Source organism: Bombus terrestris, chromosome 7 (genome assembly GCF_910591885.1).
Source record: "Bombus terrestris chromosome 7, iyBomTerr1.2, whole genome shotgun sequence".
Classification (NCBI taxonomy): Eukaryota; Metazoa; Arthropoda; class Insecta; order Hymenoptera; family Apidae; genus Bombus; species Bombus terrestris.
In genome coordinates this window covers 12,410,101-12,430,127 of record NC_063275.1, presented here as the reverse complement: position 1 = coordinate 12,430,127, position 20,027 = coordinate 12,410,101, and the positions used below count along the sequence as shown (strand labels likewise).

The 20,027-nt window shown below is 32.8% G+C and overlaps 2 protein-coding genes and 1 long non-coding RNA gene across 11 annotated transcripts in view; 2 read left to right on the top strand and 1 right to left on the bottom strand.

The window, feature by feature from the left end:
* The window catches only part of LOC100645796 (sarcospan), a 17,584-nt gene extending 6,052 nt beyond the window's left edge, over positions 1 to 11,532 (top strand). For 4 of the 5 annotated variants that reach the window (XM_012310179.3, XM_012310180.3, XM_048407776.1 and 1 more), the window contains 6 exons: positions 174 to 405; positions 1,154 to 1,334; positions 1,897 to 2,097; positions 9,279 to 9,445; positions 9,538 to 9,633; positions 9,954 to 11,532. In XM_012310179.3, the coding sequence (XP_012165569.1) occupies positions 280 to 405; positions 1,154 to 1,334; positions 1,897 to 2,097; positions 9,279 to 9,445; positions 9,538 to 9,633; positions 9,954 to 10,361 (1,179 nt within the window). In that variant the 5' untranslated portion in view covers positions 174 to 279 and the 3' untranslated portion in view covers positions 10,362 to 11,532. Of the gene's footprint in view, positions 1 to 173; positions 547 to 645; positions 848 to 1,153; positions 1,335 to 1,896; positions 2,098 to 9,278; positions 9,446 to 9,537; positions 9,634 to 9,953 lie in introns of those variants that run through there. The other variant, XM_012310181.3, reaches the window with a different exon arrangement.
* On the bottom strand, positions 11,529 to 20,027 carry LOC100647421 (transmembrane channel-like protein). Of its 5 annotated transcripts, none has more exons than XM_048407765.1 (18): positions 19,557 to 20,027; positions 17,340 to 17,505; positions 16,827 to 16,998; positions 16,344 to 16,581; positions 16,091 to 16,279; positions 15,587 to 15,822; positions 15,331 to 15,522; positions 14,817 to 15,065; positions 14,649 to 14,718; positions 14,397 to 14,568; positions 13,492 to 14,211; positions 13,289 to 13,395; positions 12,915 to 13,210; positions 12,662 to 12,841; positions 12,427 to 12,547; positions 12,073 to 12,223; positions 11,851 to 12,016; positions 11,529 to 11,706 (listed from the first exon to the last, which is right to left on the bottom strand). In XM_048407765.1, exons 1-18 carry the CDS (start codon positions 19,671 to 19,673, stop codon positions 11,598 to 11,600), a joined length of 3,651 nt encoding a protein of 1,216 aa, XP_048263722.1. In that variant the 5' UTR covers positions 19,674 to 20,027; the 3' UTR covers positions 11,529 to 11,597. The 5 variants fall into 5 exon arrangements, with proteins under 5 accessions (XP_048263722.1, XP_048263724.1, XP_048263725.1 ...); XM_048407767.1 differs by having other exon boundaries at positions 11,851 to 11,998; XM_048407768.1 differs by having other exon boundaries at positions 11,851 to 11,992; positions 19,557 to 20,026.
* LOC105665911 lies at positions 18,513 to 19,822 on the top strand. The gene is made up of 3 exons (XR_001098853.3): positions 18,513 to 18,881; positions 19,136 to 19,291; positions 19,535 to 19,822. It is a non-coding gene; the product is annotated as an uncharacterized LOC105665911 (long non-coding RNA).

The following is a 20,027-nucleotide window of genomic DNA, read 5'->3' as shown; positions in this document are numbered from 1 at the left end:
CAGCGTGTAAGAAGTTAACCCTTCTTCTCCGAACTTTAAAACAATTTAAATTATTAGTAAAAATTAAAATCTGAAATTTTTAATTTTAAATTTCGATTTGCTTATTTGAATTTAAAATTCTGATTACGTAATAAGTAACGTCTAGGTAACGAATTTGCATTGTTCTATTTTAGTTGGAAGAAGCATAGGTATCTTTGACGAGGTCACGAAGAAAATCTTATCACGCTTCATCGTAACTTCACAGTCGCCGGAAGTGGTAAGAAGAGGAAGAATCGCAGGATGCCTGGCGAGGTGCGCGCGCAGCCCTTAGACCCAACTACATACGGTGGTAGCATAATGCAGCCCGACGACGAGATTCAGTACGCGCCAAGGAGTCGTCCTGTTAGCTTTTACGATAATTTTAAGGTGAGTCCTAGTACCATACCACGTGTTACTGTTTACGTTTGTATCTTGATACGCAGTCAGTGTTGAGAATCCATTAGAAGACCAATAATATCCAGCATAACGGACAACGATATTTAGTACTTAAGTATCATCAAATAAAGGGTACTTAAATAAAAATTAATTTTTATATTAATATCTCCATATAAATGTTAATCGACTTTTCTTCTTACATTTATTTATTCTATTTAACTAATTTTTCAGATTGAATACTAATTAATTATCTTATTTTATACATAAGATATAGAATGGTGGTTGATCTTCTTATGAGATAATATATGTTTGTGGATCACTTACTGATCAAGTGCGTTCAATTAATTTAGACTTGTCTCAATGAGCAGTCTATAGGCTGACCACAAATTTGGTTAAACAAAAAATGAGAGTGAGATAAACCGCAACGCATGATGTATGAGAATTATTGACTCGTATATACATAAGTAAAAGTAAACGATGTTTATGTGAGAATATGTTTGATCAACAATATCAATTTTACATAAATTAAAGTAAATATATAAAATGAATGGCTGTAATTCGATCGTATAATTGGACATTAAGATTAATTTGTTCTTTTTGTAGCATGAGTACATTCCATGTATTTGATTATATGTTGTTGGTATAAAAATTACATATTGTTATATAGATTCTCTATGTCGTTTAATTGAAATGTAATCAATTCATAATAATTTCTGCATTTTTCTATTTCGCTGTTTAGGACGTGCCAATGGTGGCACCTTGCGTGACTTCCGCTCTAAGCGCCGACAATTTGAATCAGGTTCGTGACAACGGTATTAGCTCGTCGATGGCCACGGCCAATAACAATAATAACAACAATCGAGTGAGTAGCGCAGTCAGTGCTGGTAACGTGTCGAAGATCCAGAACGCCAAAGTCACTGGTAAGTTTAGTAAACTTTTCATTCTTTCTTTCTACTTAATTATTTCTCTGAGGGAAACGGTTACTCATTATCAATTCAGATATAAAATATATATACAATAAAAAAAGAAAAATAAAATAAGTACATAATATTAAATGATGTTTTAATATTCTTCGTTATCTTCTCCATTCTTGAGTGTTAATTAAGATAACCGAAGGGATTTTTAACTTTAGACAGAATTGGATATGCCGCCACTCTCCCTAGGAAAGTTATTCGACTGTAAATAGAACGGTCACGAGTGAAATTCGGTCGGACACTTTGCTAGCACTAGGTATTCGAGCAAACTTTCTCGAATTTCATTTTATTCGTGCATCAGACAACGTCGTAGTAAAACAAAGCCGGGCAGAAAATCTTACGCGCTTTCTAGCCATACCATCTTGATAATATATATGATTCTAATAAAAAATTGAAAAAGAATCAATTTTTTAAAATTCAAATTAATTATAATCTAATTAAATTGGAAGAAATCTAATAAATTATAATTTTGTTTTTCTCGTGTAATGGTCGCAATTTACCGTGGCAGGTGCAGTATCGACAGGGAATATTGGGAAAATCTATCGGTTAGAAAAGGAAAAAGAGTTGGGTCGCGCCCCGTCAATGGCCAATTGTTTGTCAACCACGGTGCCCGTTAACCTGGCAGCCGCTCAAATTGCTGGTCGGCACACGCCCACAAGGAATTCCCTCAGGCACAGCAGGATGATCGTATTGAATCGCAGCGGTCATCGTAAGTACACAACCACTTTTTTTATTTAATTCATAAATCTCTACTTGTTAATTTCTTCCGCTGTTTTTTTATATTTCCATGAAATTTATCTACTCATCTCCTATCAACATAGATAAAAATATAATCCTAAGGATTGACTTTCTAAAAAAGATATAGAATTAAGATAATTCAAATAATAAAAGAATTATTTTATTTTGTTAGTTTTGTAAAATATTTACTAAGTAACAGTGTACCTTTTGTTAAATTTAGATGATTCATTTAAATTATTTAAAAGACAAGGCATTTAATTTATTTAATTTATTTAATTAGAGGTTAAGATACCATTGTTTAATCAAGAGACATTTTTAAAACTGCGATCAGCTGCAGTGTAATTTCCATGGTTGAATGCTTTGAACCGAACATATTCTCCTGTTGTTCGTAGGATGTTGCTTGTTTTTGCTATTATTATTTTCTGCTATTTAAAATCAAATACAAAAATTAAACATACTAAGAAATGTAAAATTCAACTTAATCAATTCCTTTATCGTCATTATAACAAAAAACATTCAATTTTTTATGTATATAAAAATATAGTGATATATTCTGAAATAGAGTATAAAAGTTTATAAACCTAATAAAAGTTCAGGTATGTACAGTGAAACATGTGCAACGGAGTTCATCTTTAATCCATTTGTTTAAAATGTACTTTAAGAACTTACATTGAATCTTATTGGTTTATCATACACCGTATGATTCACACTATTAGATATCCTAGCAGGTCGTTGTACTTTCTCTGCTGACTAATTTCAGAAAAAGTCAAAACCTTGGGTGTATTTAAGTCCATGTCTATTAACTCGCAATACATGTGAATCGAATCTCTAGAAATCATTATTGAAGGTATTAGGAAGAGATTAGATACTTCGAAATTGTACCTAGAAGGTTCTATATAGTAAGAGATTCTTGGAACTCCCATATCTCCCTTTACCATATTAATAATAAGTAAAATATCCTAATGTATAAAACGTGCTAGAAGAAAAACTTTCTCTTAGGAATTCTATACATTATGTTAGTTATATATACACGTCGTTTACGAAAATTCTTGACAGAAAAATGTTTTTGTGACCAAATATTTAGTAATAAGATGACTTTACTATTTTTGCTTTCATGTTGAATAACACAGACGTAACGCTTGTTGATTAACGAAATCAGAGATCAGAACAGGTATGATACATGCGAACGAGGCTCGAATGTCACTGAGCGGCCTTTCACGGTGCAATAAACATTCTTTCGAAGGAAGGCGGAAAGCGCAATATTGCTACAAACAATTAATAATTTATATCACGAGCGACGCGTTCCCTTCAGGTTTCCTTTTTATGAAATCTAATACTCTAGGATTTTAAATTTAAATTTGTAGAATCTTTCGAAATTTAAGTTCTCCGAAGTTTGATTAAGTTTAAACTCGTTGTATCTTATTGCATTTAGTTTTCTTCATCGATCCTTTCTCGTCGTGTTCTGTATAATGTAATATCTATTTCAAAAGTTATTTCTCTTAAGACATAACTTGTTAAATTATTACTTCTGTTAAAGAAAAGATTGGACGTCAATCGTTACACGTATACAGCCAGGTAATCATCATAACACAAAATGGTCCAGAACAAGTCAATCTCTCTTGAGAGCCTTTCCAATGATGAAGACGCTAGTTGCGTGACTATCGCAATTTCATCCTGCATTTGTGACGACGCAGTCACAATAAAACAGTGAGGTTGCTGCCAAGATAGTAAAAAAAATTATGGTTAAACCCTCAAGGTATAGAGAAGCCTTGACATGTTCTTCTCTTTCTTCCGTAACAAACATGTTCCAATTTTTATAATCATGTTGTCACTTAACTTAACATGTTGTCATGTTAACACTTCTTATTGCACAAACTTTATGTTTTTTAAAACAGTTGTTTTCATCTTGTATAATAAAAAGTGATGATGTAAAAATTTTGTTAAAATTGTTTCATTGAAAGCAGGTGAAACGAAGAGGTTAAGACTTTTTGGTCCGCTGGTTGCCGTGGCCGCTTTAAAGTGGTTACACATGCTTCTCTGTGAATAGCGGAAGTAGCAAGCCGGAAATATATCATGTGATCTTTTTTGAAGTGCATTCGTTCACGGGTTAGTGTGTACGAACTTTGGGTGTAACTCTAATCGCTTCTTCCGCTTTGCGTTTTATTTGTTCCTATACTAAATTTTTCAACAGCTGATTCATGGTCTATTCGTGTACATATGTGTAATCGAATCCAAAATATTTTACAAAAAATTTCCCGAATATCGTGATTCTTGCACAACTTCTATTAGCCAACTCCTGAGTTATAGGTTTATATAACTTAAGTAATATGATACTTTCAAAAGAAATAATATTGCGATGTTATGTCAGTTTAGCGAGGAATTTCTTGTCTTGCATTGAAACAAAATCCACAAACAACCGATACAATATTTTGATCCTTCATGTAAAAAGATGAAACCCGAAGTCCAATATTTTTATGCAGATTTTGAGGAAATAAATATTGACACATAAGATATTTTGACTTGTTTTCGGTGTGTTGATTTGCTTAATTAGATTAACACGCTTCTGGAAAGGAGCGTTTTTTCCTCTTTGAAGTGTTACGTAAATAGCACGTGTGTCTTGCGAGGGTTTAAACGGATGAAATGTGAGCATTACTCGGTTTGGTTTTCTCCCATGTGGTAAAACTTGGGTTTGGTTCATCCCCATTCGTTGAATTCTATTTTCAGATGCAATAGGCAGAGGGTACTAAAAAAAAAAAAAAGAAAAAAGAGATCGATACAAATTTTAGCAAAAAGAAATTTAGAATAATAGAATTCTTCCTACTTCTAAAGAAGTGTTGATTTTTAAAATTATAGTTTAATAACGAATGATATTAAGTTTATCATATTCATTATGAATGTGTTGTAACGATAAAGCGCCAAATGAGTCACGAAGCTTGACTGGAAGGTCAGATATCAAAACACGCGTATCTAAATGTTAACCTACATCGCTGCATGTTTTTAGTGATAATATACTGTGCAGCTGAAGTATTCTTTTACCAATTGCAATTTTATATGGTCTATTGGTTATTATTACATTGCTACATTATCAATGTGAATCATATATCTATTCTCCATTTTTGTTAAGTTTACTTCAGTTGTGCTTGATTATAATCAAACCTTACCTGTATTACAGAATACTTGTTATTCTACAAAGGAATATATGTTTGGAAATTAACGTCGCTCATTGTGAATAGACCTAAATAATTAAATATGATATATCTGTGATTTTCAATATTAAAATCACTGACATGTGACATGTCGTATAAAAAGTTACTGAATCTGTCGTGACTATGAGGTGAACGTACACGATCGCGTAATGTACAATGATATCTGAGTTGATTAAGGATTTTCAAGAGATCGGAAGTATCGTGGGCGATGGTAGTTCTCTACAATGTAGTTACACAATTACCGTGTTTCTTCTTACGCAAGTTGAACACTCGAGTCATTATTCATGTATCGAGGTCACCGGATAATGGAAACGTACCACCCAGTACGTTTTCCCACTTGCGTTGTATATTGTAATTCTTGGCTTGTCAAAGTCATTTCGAAGATGATGGTTCAAATATTTCAGCCAATTATCCTTATTTATACACCGTATCATTGTTGCACATGTCTAGTACATTCATTTTCATATAGATGTCTCACTATAAAATCTCAAGTGTATCATAAGTATAATTATTTTAATTCAATTAGTCTTAGTATTAGTATGAGAATGCAAGCCTATATTTTCATATTAACGGAAATTCTACAAGTTTTATGTAAAGTCCAGCATAGTTTTTGTTCGACCCCTGCAGACGATATTCTGCAGGAGAATCCTCTTCTCTTATAATGAGCATATATACATATACACATGCAGCAAATACAAACATAAGATCCGCATACAATGGGAACGACACGCATTCGGGTCTTGCATTCTTACACCGTGTGAATCGTTCCGCGAATGAAAAAGCGATAGCGTGCTTGCATCCGGCACAAATCACTTTTTTGTCATGGAAAATTTTGAATACGAAACATGAAACGTTTCTCTTACATTCCATTATATTCATTATATAAAGAAGTTTCTTCTCTACTTAAATTTTATTAAAACATGTTTCTTACTCGCACTAAGTAATTTTGTAATTTCTATATAATCAATTTTTAGGTTATTTACATATTTGATCATATATACAATAATCTCACAGCAGTCGTGACTCGTTATTTGAATATGTAACACATATCTACAATATGCATACACAGTGATGGACAGCAGAAAGTTAAAAATTGATATACTATGAATTTCATATAAAAATTTGTTTACCATATTAGTAATAATCGTCTATTTTATGATATATATATAATATTTATCGGTTGTTCTTATTAAATATAAGTCCATTTTGTAAAATTATGGTGTCTTTTTATATCCCTTATTTTATAAACTTTCTCTTGTCTGTTATTATATATTAAAGTTTTCTATAGTATGTGTTCAAATACTTTCGCGAGCCACTATAAATCCGATTGGAGACTAGTCCCAAGGGAGATTAATTTTTCTCTTCTTCTATTCTTGTCTGTACATACGTCTGGTACAGTTAGGACTCGTTCTGTATGCAAGCCTCGTGCAAAAGAGACCCCTTATCGATTGTAGTGCGACGAATGAGAATGCGGTGTCGCTTTTTGCCCCATCGTAAACTTCGTATATTCCTTTTCTCGCCATACGCGTTATTCGTTGGTCATCGATCTTCAGCCACCCATTAATATTCTTCGGGTGTCGACTAATATCCTGCAAGAAAAGAGTGAAAGAATTTTCTTTTATAAGGAACATTCTACGCAGTGTAAAACCCAATCTTCTACTTTTCTGAGCTTGTACCCGTTGTACCCCGTAATACAGTACAACCATTATATTATAATTTAAAATCTTATCGCTTACAATACTGTGAGATTTCTTTAAATTATTTAAAATAAATTCTAATTCTTTCTCTTGCAGATACGTTTTGCGACTCTTCAAAGATTACGTGATCGAAGGTGATGTTTCCAGCCCCTTTTCGAAATCTCCGTATTTCATATGTGAATGAGATTTACTTATGGTATTGTAGGGTGTAGTATATCATTATCGACTATCAGTCAGGCAACGGGGGTTTAAGACGCGTTTGCTATTCTTCGTGCGAAGAGCTGTCCTTGCAGTTTTCTCTTTCTTAGACATGGGAAACTCAGCTGGGTATGGAGCCATACAGAATTATTTGTGAAGATTATTTCCCCCTTTCTCCAATTGAGGCTTTTCCAAAATCCTTCCAGGCCATTATGAGTTCTTCGATTCTACCAATATGGGTACTGAATACGTTAACAATGGATGCGGAAGAATTTTATAAAAATAACAACCACATCTTTTAATCTATTCTTCTAACTAGACTGTGAATGTTTATGTAGATGAACTTAAGCAGACATTTGTTTCATTTTATACATTTTTAATTATGTGCTTCGTGCTCTTCTGTACCTTTTTCAAATTTCTCATAAATGCATAAACATATATAGCCTACCGATAAAAATGTTCTTACAGTATCAATTACATGGCAATATTGCGACAATACAAATTTTTTCCACTCAATAGGAAAAGCATATTTTATTATATTTGCCATTACGTAAGATAATCTTAGTGCCTACGTTATAAATGAAATATCGTTAATTCCAGATTTCTTTGATCGTACCTGTCACCGATTTCGCAAGACCGCTAATGGAATCACGACCTATCGCCATCAACATTAGCACAAGTCAGCATGACGGTGGGCGAGAGCGTTAACGCGTTACTTTTCTTTTTTCTTTTTCTTCTCTCTACCTTTGAATTACCGTTGCAAACGGTGCACAAAGAATTCTGGTGGGCGAGTTTCCTGACGGCTAAGTTTGACATCGCATCGGCAAGGACGGCACATGTTCGGTCGTTCGGTTGAGATACCTTGTAAGGAGGGACAGCGAGGTCGTTTCGTTCGGAAACTCTCCTTTCTTTCGGCCCTACATTCGTTTCTCAGAATCTGTCACGTCGTATCGACCGTCGATCGCTATGGGAAAATGTGTGTCGTGAGCTGCGAGAAAAACACCAGGAGATAGCACCGTACGTGCCCCTGCGTAAAAAGCGGCATGACTAGCTTGAAAGAAATCTTCCTCTCGCTCATATGTATATAGGTTATGGCTCATATTGAAGTCCAAGTCTTGCGCTTCTCATTGATAAACATCAGTGTCATTACATGACTACGGGTTTTTATATATTTATAGTAGCGATTTTCAACCGGTGTGTCATGGGAATTTTTTAAATATGCAATACCTGACTATATAGTCAAGGTTTACATTTTCGCTTAATTTTTCCTCTTAGATTATCAAATAAAAAAATAACAATATCCGAGATAACAATAGCCGTCTGATGTGAATGCCCTATTTTGAACCAAATATGTATAATATATTCTTTTGTTTTGATGTGACATTGAATTTCAGTAATTAGGCGTGCAATAAGGTGAAGAATATTGAAAATCGCTGATCTATGGAAAAAGGGTGCAAAAATACAAAAATGTGCATAATACGCAAAAATGTATAAAATATCCAAGGAACAAATCCCTATCTAAGTCCTGCATATACTCTTCTAGTTATTTTCATAAGAATATGAATTTGCATAAATATCCGCAGGCTAGTCATCACATCAGTATCATCATTTTGTTATTAATGTTTTCATCGGATTATGTACGAACGTATCGGTCATTGCATAATAGATAGAATGAAATCAATTTCTTGTTCGTATACGAAGCAGGTAGGATGGATAGAGGTATGTTATGTAATTGGATAGGTGATCGAATGGTATTAGCAATCCCATCTTTTAACTACTCGTTACGTGAGACGTTGGCATATAGATTAAAGGTCTCACCTGTTGATAAGGTTTTATTTTTTATTGTTGATCATTAGGTCCTTAAACGAGTTTAACTTCATTTTATCTTCTTAACTAATTCAATCCATGTACATATTTGTTTACTATGTACTTTACTCAATTTGAAAAAAATGTGTGATGGAAGGACTGATCACCGCGATAGTGAAAAATATAATAAAAATAAAAATATTTAGTAATAGAACAAAATGTTTTAAATATTTCTTCTTTTTCAGGACCTCAAAAATTCCTACCGCCGTTGGTTTATCATTGGCGGTTAGGACGGTGTTTAGCAGCGTTGCAAACGATTCTCGGTGTTGCGATAACTTCGTTGTCATTATGGTTATTACTTTGGGCACCTCATTTACCTGTGGCGGATAATCCCTATTGGAGTGGAATGCCGGTGAGTATTCAAGCAATGACAGTCTTTAACCGTCTTCTTGGAAAACATCGTTTTCTGAAACATCGTTAATTCTTTCCTTTCTTCATTTGCAGTTATTACTTTCGGGTAGCTTCGGTATTTGCTTGCTGTGCTGTTTCAAGAAGGAATATCCCGTCATGAGTCCTGGATTGTGTCTCACTTTGATCAAGGTGATTGTTCATCATTTTAGAATACATGAATATATTATTTTCAAACGAAATACTTTGTGTTCTATCTTTGTGTTCTTTTTTAATGTCTAAAGACTAATTAACAAAATTTATTTAATCGTACATAAATTAAAGCTTTCCTTGTAATTTGGATTTTAAATTCAGTCATCTTAAAGTAATCTGACTGTTCAAATGAAATATCTATTTTTTTTTTTTTTTTTTTTTTGTTAGTATCGAAGTTTGAGTCACATTTTTTATTCAACGTAGTCTATTGCTTTATTATTTACGCATTTCCACTAATATTTTTTCTTTTTTTTAAACAGGTAATCAGCGTGCTACTGGCAACTCTAGCAACAGTGACCTGTTCCATCGCGTGTGTATTCTCTGCGATACACCTGGCGCGTTTAATGGGCCTGGAATGCAACCCAGCGCGGGTATTAAACGCTACCTGCGTGTGCAGGCCTCGGGGAAATGCGTCGAACTTCACCGAATTGGCAGTTAGATACATGGATTTGAATTGTCCCGAAGTAGAGAGTATTTTGACCATTCTTCTCATCTTTTCCTCCACTTGCAACGCTCTTGGAGCCCTAGTATCGGGCTGGTATACCTACCTACATTGGAGTACCAGACACAAAAGGCCAAAATACATGCAAGTGAGAACCACTCCGATCAGTGGGAACAACTTCCTCAGCAGCAGGCCAATATACAATCCAAATCTGAACGAACGATGACAGTCTTCACATGATACTGACGAAGAAACATCGTATCTTCGTTATTCATCATTAACGATGGATGATGGAGTATTCTGAAGGTGTTTCGAAATTAGCAATGACAGTTTCGCCCGGAAATTTAATAGTGGATGTTACACAAACGACAATAACGGTGATTTTACTTTAAAAAACTCGTTGGAAGAGCTCTTTTAATATATGTGTTTTAATACGACCACGGACTAATAATGAAATACTTCTGTTTATGTTGTGGATAAATACCAAAAGTAACACGTTGAAATACGTGTGAGCTAGTCTTGGATAATAAAATAGATCTACATGTGGTTCTTGAGCGAAAGTTTGTAATACAGTATGTATAAACTTAGGGAAGATTAGAATAATAGATAAGAAATCATATTTATAATTGATTAAAATGGTATTTAATAGGTAAAAGTCAAGAAGACTAGGATAATGATCGCGTAATTGAATTAACTAATTATTTAAAAATCTTCTTAATGTGTTCTTAATATTTATTACATCATAACTAAGGAGTACATTGCTAAGTAGATAGTAACCGGTATGTTTTTAAAAAGGATGAATGTAATTTGTTGTTAACATGTCAAGTCATGTAATGCAATTTTTTATAATTCATGGATAATGTAGAAAAACTTCATAGGTTATAATATCTGAACTAAAACAAATTCTCTTTTACTGAAGAATAACATATTTGAGTAGTTTCATATCATTATTATAAGGATAATTAAAAGGAAACAAGCTCTTTTCGATGATAGAAACGTATTCAGAAGGAAATCGAGTCAGAACTTGATTTCTGCAAAGTAATTTTCACGATTAATTTCCGTGTGGATCATCAGTATTTTAGGTGTATTATAGTAAAGAAAGCAAGTGAATGTATCGCGCGCGCGCGCGTGTTTATGTGTGTGTGTTCGTTCGTTCGTACGTGTACCGTGTTTGTAATGTGAGTAAGAAGTAAACTAGGAGCATGAGTGAAACGCTTTTTAATTTCTATACTTGTATATCATCGATTTTATACCTCATTGCTATCGCTGTCTTTAAGGAATGAATTTTAAAACTGCATCTGTAAATTATGTCATAACGTATGCACATTGGTAGAAAATCAATTTATCAAATTTTAATAGAAACGGACGAATAAATCAATTCAGTATCAAAATCTTAATTTCTTGCTTTTTAGTCTTTTATTTAGTTAGTTTTATATACATTGTGATCTTTTCTAGAAGCTGATTAAGAATGACACTCTGACTTCCCCTCGACCTTGTTTATGCGAATCTCTGGTATTACGGCACAGTCACTGGATTGTGATTCCCAAGAACCGTGGAAAACTTTCGTCAATCTGCTTGTAACATTTTAATGACTAACAATATATTTATTATCGATATTGAATAGATATTGGACATCTAAGCAATTTAATTAAACAATTTAAAAAGAAATAATCGAAATTTAATGGAATTTCCTGTAACTTTAAGTTCAGTATTACCTGGTATTAATTGTTCCTTTTTCATTGTAACTGCTTTCAGAAATTGTATGTTGCGTCTGATCGTGTGATATCGCATCCTGTTCCATATCTGTTAACTCTACTACTTCCGAAGCTGAACGTTTCCTTTCATCGAAGACCATTCCTGCAACTTCTGGTTTATCTATAACTTCATTAACAGTTCAATAATAATTACTGCATTAATTATTAAATTTCGTTGTTTACCTTTCGCAGTTCTTGTTTTTGCCGATCTCTTAGTTAAAGCTGGTAACATTCTTTTCCATTTCAGAAAGGACGAGTCAGACAGTTCTTCTCTTTTCTTCACTATTTTAAATAATTTCCGTCGTTCCTCAGTACGTTCATGACGCAGTTGTATCTGATCAAAGTCAATAATCAATAAATTATCAAACTTTTACAATAACTAAATGAATAGATGCAATAAAAAAGCAGATGTATATTTCATTAATTGAACTAAGGCAGATCATTTAAAATTCCAATTTGATAAGTTCATAATCAGGATATTTCTATCTGGTAAATAATTTTAATTTTTCCATTCGGGAATTATAATTTAATAAGTACCTTTAAGTCATTATTAGCTTCTCTTAAAGAGTTAGTTAATGAGACCATGTAATAAATAATGAGTACCATAAGAACAATTAGTGGAATTATTATGCCAGGTGAAGCAATGTAATCAAGGCATCTGAAAATGTTATAAAACAAAAAGATGGTAAATAAATGTTAGTAAACATGAGATATTCTTTCTTAGTTCCTTTTTCAAATTTATATTTTTTTTAAATAAAATATACTACAATACTTGTTAATTGGATCAGGAAGAGAGTCATTGAGCTGTTTAGTTGCTAACTGGTAAATTTTCTCGTAACCAGAGAATGGACCACAATCCCAGGATGGTTTAACCCAAACTATGGCGTAGCCAACAGGTAGAATATATAAACATAGCATGGTTAACAATAGAGCATAGTAAAAGTTATTGGACCTGCAAAAATTAATACTTTAGAATAAATGAAATTAATAGATGCTAAAAATAAAGAGAACAATTTTTTAAATACCTAGAGGCCCGAAAAACTACTTCATGCGGCACATTACAGGTAAGAACAGCCCAGGATCTTAAATACATAAGAATTCCAAGTTTTAGAAGATTCAGGGCTGTTAATCCTGGGCTGAAGAACATCCCCATCCAAATAATTCCTTGATTATTTACCAAATGAAGTATATTTTCAGCAATCTTGAAATCACCATACTGAGGAAATTGCTTTTCTAGGTCCCAACACCAACAATTATTCATGTATCGTACAAAAACTGCACGGAAGAAATCTATACTAAGCGTGGTCACAATGCTGAGTATCTGTGATAAATAAAAAAAGTATTAAAAAATATTTAAGGTAAAGAACAAACATTGAAGAATATTAAAAATTAAATTCACCAAGTCCATGACGGTGAGCTTAGCAAGTTCTTGACCAAACATCGTTTCCCAGCACAAACGACGAGGCTTTTTCCGAGCTTTTATGTCTAACGGATTCGGTGAAGAGGCTAGTAGAAGAAATATTCAAGTATAAAAAATATAAGTTAAAGATTGAACGATAATATTTTTAAAAGTATAGTATACAAATTATACTTTGTTTATACTTGTATTCTGTGTAGTTGTTGTGCAAATCTTTTCAAAACATTTTGTGACGTAGTCCTTTTCTGAGAGAGGTATTACACCTTCACGTAACGTTGTCGAGGAACGGTCGATAGTGGAAATTTTATCAGTACTTTCTATACTAGATTCTCTATTAAATGTAATCGTGTTCATCGAATATTCAGTGTTTGTATTCAATGTTGTAATTACAGAATACTCAGATGTATCATTTATTTGTGATGATATAGATGATAATGTGATAAATTCTTTTGTCTTCGTAGGAAAAATTTCATTGTAATCTTCAGTAATGATACTAGAAATAGTATTTGTGCTTGTACTTATATTATAATCTCTTTCTTCAATTGTTTCGCTATAAGCTGTAGATTCGTTGAAAAAAATACTAGTCATAGAAGAACTATCAGTTTCTTCAGTGAAATTTGTAAAAGAAATTTCTGTGAGATTTTCGAAGATAGTGAAAATAGTGGTTGTTTCAAATATATCATTTTGTTCAAACATTTGCGTTGTAAAATTTGTCTCTTCAGTTATATTTTCGGTGGAAATGGATGCAGATTTGTTCAGTTCGTTTGATGTAATATCGTCGTAATTATCGTATGTGTAATCCAGAGGAGGATAATCTCCGACATTGTATATTTCTTCCAGGGATTTTTCATCGAGTATCGGGTTCAGATACAGACTCGTGGGTATGAATGAAAATGGTGGCAGTGCTAAATTATTCGATATAAAGAAATTGTTAATGTATATTTATGTGACAACTAAACGAATTAAAACAGAAGAAAGCAAAAGAAGAAATATAGAGATTAAAAGATTCTGTCCATTAATGTAATTGCAGTCGAGCTCCTTTGTCTAGAATAAAAAATTATGTAAAATATTAATGATGATAAAGACATACTTGTTTCAGGAAGTTCACTTCTATACTGCATTGCAGTGACATTGTTTGCCAAGATTAAACTTAAGGATGCTAATGTCACGACTTGTTGTGATTTCTTCATACTATCATCACATTCAATAGATATGTATTTGCAGTTCTTAATTGTTTCCTGAACATATTCTAAATCTTGCTTCTGTAACATCAACAAACTAGATATCTTCTTGAATTTCATAATTCACTAAACATATCATTGTATAAATACAGTTCACTTGCCATTGAATGGATCTTCTCAAACAATGCGAATATTAATGAATAAAAATTCAATAAATTGAGAACCATTATTCTGCGAAAAGTCAATTCAATCATCAAATTAATAATTATCAAATTTGAAACTAAGATTCCTAATGGATGTATCAGATTAAAATTGTTGATAACACTCACCGTGCAAGCTGCAAACGCAGCTGTTTCCTAGGATGATAGCTCTCCAGTAGTCCCAATATCTCAAATAACGACGGGAACACGTATGTGATCAGGGACAGTACGACCGTAATTTCGTTTTGACGCCACCAATTGGTCTGTTCGAGTTCCTCAGAACTTCGTACGACCATCTTTACCACGGCATACGCTGATAATCCGAATAATGCAATCACAGATGTGTTTACGAAGATCCTCATTGATATAATCCTCCAACTAAAATTTTCCAAAGCATTAAATTTATGAGGCAAAATAATACAATTACAGGGATCCACTAATTTAATAGAAGTGAGAATAAATGTAAGTAAATAAATTATTTGCATTAATATTGCAGGTATTTGCAAATGTAAACTAGAATAAGCTTTATAAAAATGAAAATAATATAGAAAAAGATATGTATAATGGAAGAATAGGTGATTTTATAAAAAAGAAGATATTGTAAAATGATAAAAAAATAATATATTTCTTCGAGTAATCTTACTTCCTCTCATCTTTTTCTTTTTCAGCTTCCTCCAACAAAGCTTCTTTAAATCCAAGAACGATGCTCGCCGTCCTATTGTGCGCAGTTTCAGTATTTCCAATCATGAAGTCCCATCCAGTGAATAATTTCCAAGAAAACACGCACTCGTCGTCTTTCTCCGTGAGTTTGCTCAATCGTGAATTTTTTGCCATTCTAAGAAAACCGTCAATATAATTTTTTGTAGAGAATTAAAAATTTGATTTATAGATAGCCGTACTTGCGTAATATGGCGACGAAACTGTAGATATAAATGACCAAATTGGTGACGAAATAAGCTAGAGGTAATCTGTAACCGCTTTCAGAATCTTGATTCGTGTACCAGCCATAAAAGAACGGTGAGTACCTTAAGATCCCCTCAAATTCCCACAAAGTTAATAAGTGCTTCGATTTTATCTTTTCTTCCTCGAGCATTATCTTCCGCTCCCCTGCTGCTGCCCGGTCTGCTATGAGCATCTGTCGCGAAGAATATCTGACAAAATTTGAGCGACTACTTTTCTTTGTAATAAGATTTCAACTTCCTTCAATTTCTCAAATCCAAATTTCCAAGTGCAATAAAAAGTTGATTGATAAAAAGTTGATTTAAAAATAATGGAATTATAATAATATTCTCCTTTAAATTATAATGGACTGTCATTCAAATTATATCACATATTTTTCAAATGATCTCGAATAGTCTCCAATAATAATTATTTAGTTAATAGTAACTAGTATATTACCATACCTCAGGAATGGCCACAAAAGCAGTAAGAATAACTGTCATGACAAGGTTAATCCAAAACAACCAACGAAGGAAGGTAAAATACGAAGCCACTGCTGAACCAAAATGTGATTCGATTTCCTTTATACGAAGTTCCCATGGCACTAACCATGTTTGAAGGTTAACCATCTCTCTCCGACAGTATTGCCATTTCTACAAATTAAACGCTGTCAATGGAAAAGATCTACATGTACCAACAGCTTTTTTAAATTATTACCTTGGTAATAAACAGGGAAATCCGAGCAATAACGTCTTTCGTGCTGCGAGTGTGAGCTAATCTTTCCTGAAGAACTCCCTCATGTCTTCTAACGTAGGATTTTGCTTGTCGTACTAATTTAATCTTCCGACAAAGTGGCCAAGCCTGTTGTTTCACTCCACTCAACACTTCTTTGTGCATTTTCAACTTTTCAAATATCTGTTCTTGACTTCCGCTTTCTTCAATAGAGATCACCGTTCTGTACAAGTTTACACGCATACTATTTTTATTTCTATCCATATTAATCATCAATTAACATTCTTTATATGTTTATTTTAAAAATTTTTAGTATTTTAATGTATTATATAGTATTTAATACTTGTAATATTTACATACTTTCTATTTTTTCTATTTAAATTATTTAGTTCTTAATAATCGCTTTTTAATTTTTACAGGGATAATTCTTATAATCGATAAACGTAAGATTGAAAGTAATATACTAACTCTCCGGAACTTATAGTGTAAACGGAAGATCTTCGACGTAGCATGGCTTCAGCCTCGGCGTTGAAAGGAGAGGATGGACGACGTCTCCGTCTGCTTTGTCGCCGACTAGAACTCCGTCGTTGCATGATCTCACATGCTGAAGCAGAATATTCATCCTCGTTGGCCTCTTCCTCTAAAATTCATTAAGTATTCACATTTTATATCTATAAATTAAATTCCCTATACATTTATTATATTATGTATTACAAATATGTACAACTTTACAGAAATTCTTAAATGTTTTCAGAACTCTTGAAAACTTCTTACTGATCCATCTACCTTCATATAACAATTAATTTTTATGTAAGTAATGGAACATTTTTACAAAAATAGTTATTTATTTCTCTGATAAATTTGTTGTGACAAATTTAATAAATTGTTTTCTATAATGGATTAATATGGATCATTAAACACGTCATTCAGAATGATATGAATTATATTAGTAGATGATTTGTTTAATTTACAAATACAAACCAGCTATAGAGACTCTCTGCATATCGGTGCAGTTTTTCACGTCAATAGCGTTTCTCTCTTCTTTCCTCGCTTGATTTGAGCAACTTTCCCTCTGATTACCCTCGTCTTCGGTGATGACAAAGGTAACTGATCGTTCAACCGATGATTGCAGAGAAGTAACTCCCACCTACAGCAGAAGGCAAAACAGAGAAACTAGTTGGATGAATTTCACCCGTAAATCATCCATTCTCACGCCACGTACTGTGCACACAATATGCATAAGCGATTGATTATCGAATGATAACATCGAACTCAATTTTAAGTGTATAATTCTTATTAAATTCCACGTCCCTGTTATAAACTCCACTTTAGAAAACTTTTTCATTGAACGTATCTTCTAAGACTATTAATTAGAAAAGACACTAACACTTTTGTTGTTATATCGCAGAGGAAGCTTTAAACGAAGAAAGAGGAAATTTGTTGATGATAAAAGACAACAACTTGGATGTTAATAAAACTGGAAGATTGCAAGTTAATAAGACGATGATTAGAGATGAAGTGAGGTCGATGGATAGGAAGGAACTGACATCGTGTCAATAGGAAAGAACCTGGTCATTCCCTGGTGAAACCATCCCTCTGTTGAAATCTATAAGTTGCCTGTAATGCCTGCTCTACTCGATATCGGGGACGTCGTGTTTCCGTCCACGACGCAAATCCTCGAAATCACGAAAGGTCGTATATTAGGAGCAAGTAGATACTTCGTTTAACGATCAGACAGTTTGTTAGATATATATCGTGATGGTTATAGGACAAACGTGTTTTCTAATAATGTTCCAATTTACCTTCAGAAAACAAATAGCTTTAAGAGCTAGCTTTAATAGGTTTAGATAGCTTTAAGACAAAGAAGATGACCTGTTTCTTATATAACATTATCAATAACAAATTTATAAATAAGATTCTTCTATCATTATGCTATTAAAATTCTTATAGTCTTACACTATTATTATAAAAGTGATTGACTCCTAAAATCTATATTGATATTATAATTCTTATTAATTTTTAAGCTCATAATGTCCTTCTATCTTTTTTCTTCTCTGTCTCCTTTGTAAAAGTAAGAAAAATATGGAGTTTAGCTTCTTTATAAAATAATAAAGTATTGAATTCTAAATATTTATAATTTTTATTTTCAGGAATATGGATCTCTTGTATGGATTAATCATCGATAGTAAGAGCTTAACAAGGTGTCAATGTAAATGTTCAGAGGCACGAGGTCACATGCGACGTGCCGCACCCTAGATACTCATCGTGCTCACGTATAACTCGCATTCTTCACGTGACCCCACCCTGCGCTTCATAGATAATCATTCTTCTTTCCTAATCTCGCGTCGCGTAGCACGCGAGATCTATAGACTCCCGAAAATCACTCTCTCCCTTTTCGTCTACTATTTACTCTTGGGACCCCAGAAATGAGATTTGTGAAGAGCCACGAAATGCCACGTTATCGTTATCAGTCATTTTTATGACACACCTTCGTAAAAATGAGTCATCTGTCTAAAGAAGCAGGTAATTTAAACAAGTCTTAAAATTGAATTATATGTATGTATCATTTTAATCTATACCAACTGAAATTTGAATCTAGATATGACATATTTCCGATCTTGTAAATTTCAAACTTTTACGCTTTCTCATTGTATATCACACATACCTATGTTAATATTTCATTTTTAATATTGCATATAATTATATTATTCATTGAAACTTTACTCTATTTATTCTAATTAAATATATTATTTTATTGTTTTATTTTATTATTTAAGAAATTGTGATGAGTTTAGCAGTATTCCATTGAAGATGATTACCGTAGTCTTTTCTCAAAACTGGTACAAGAGACACAGTTATAGGAACTAACATTAATTGTGGAAATACATGTGCAAGAACTTCACTTTGCAAAACTAATTTGCTAATTAGCAGAGGTATACATCTTATTAGTCACTAAACTATCTGAAAATTTATCGAACCCAATGACAGCTTTGATACTCACGCAATGTCACTCTTTGCCATCGACAAACACATTTGTTGATTAAACGGGCGTAACACAAATAAAAATTCTTGCTTTCTATTTTTCCAATCTTTTAATTGCTTTTTTGTTCTTCGAGATGAAAGGAATGTATTTAATTAGTTCTTCATTGTAGTACAAACTCTTTTATTTATTTCAGAAAACATACGTTTGAACCTTACCTGCAGAGAAGGCTGCATCGACAATGGCATCGATTGTACTTGAGATTGAGATGCAGTATTCGATCTTAAAATTCCAGAAATTTTCTCCGTGGATTCCTGTTTCGTACTTTTCTCCATATCTATATTCACAACTGAAGAATTATTTCACTATATTAAAAAGCCAAATTGCCAAATAAAAAAAGAAACGGCGATCTTTCGCGGTGTATTCTTATTAGAAACCAATCATTATACCCGCAAAATTTTCAATAAATTTCAGTTTATTAAAATTTAATCGTTACTTCACTAAAACTTTAAATGCTTTTTCTAAAGATATTTCTCATTATTTTTATTATTGACAAACTTTAAGCTAAGTAACACGTTAAGTTAAAAAGTATTACTTATAAATTTTATAAATATGTTTAAAAAATTGTTAACGTAGGTTTGTATAAAACAAAATACAAGTATGTATATCTTTCAAGAGTTAAATTGTTC

Bases quoted from the DNA above. Each gene is read 5' to 3' on its own strand.
- LOC100647421 (XM_048407765.1), bottom strand. From the start codon at position 19,673: ATGGAGAAAAGTACGAAACAGGAATCCACGGAGAAAATTTCTGGAATT. The intron at 12,548-12,661 runs GTATTGTAGTAT...TAACATTTTCAG, and splicing joins CTTCCTGATCCAATTAACAA to ATGCCTTGATTACATTGCTT. The intron at 12,017-12,072 runs GTAAACAACGAA...CTGTTAATGAAG, and splicing joins AAAAACAAGAACTGCGAAAG to TTATAGATAAACCAGAAGTT.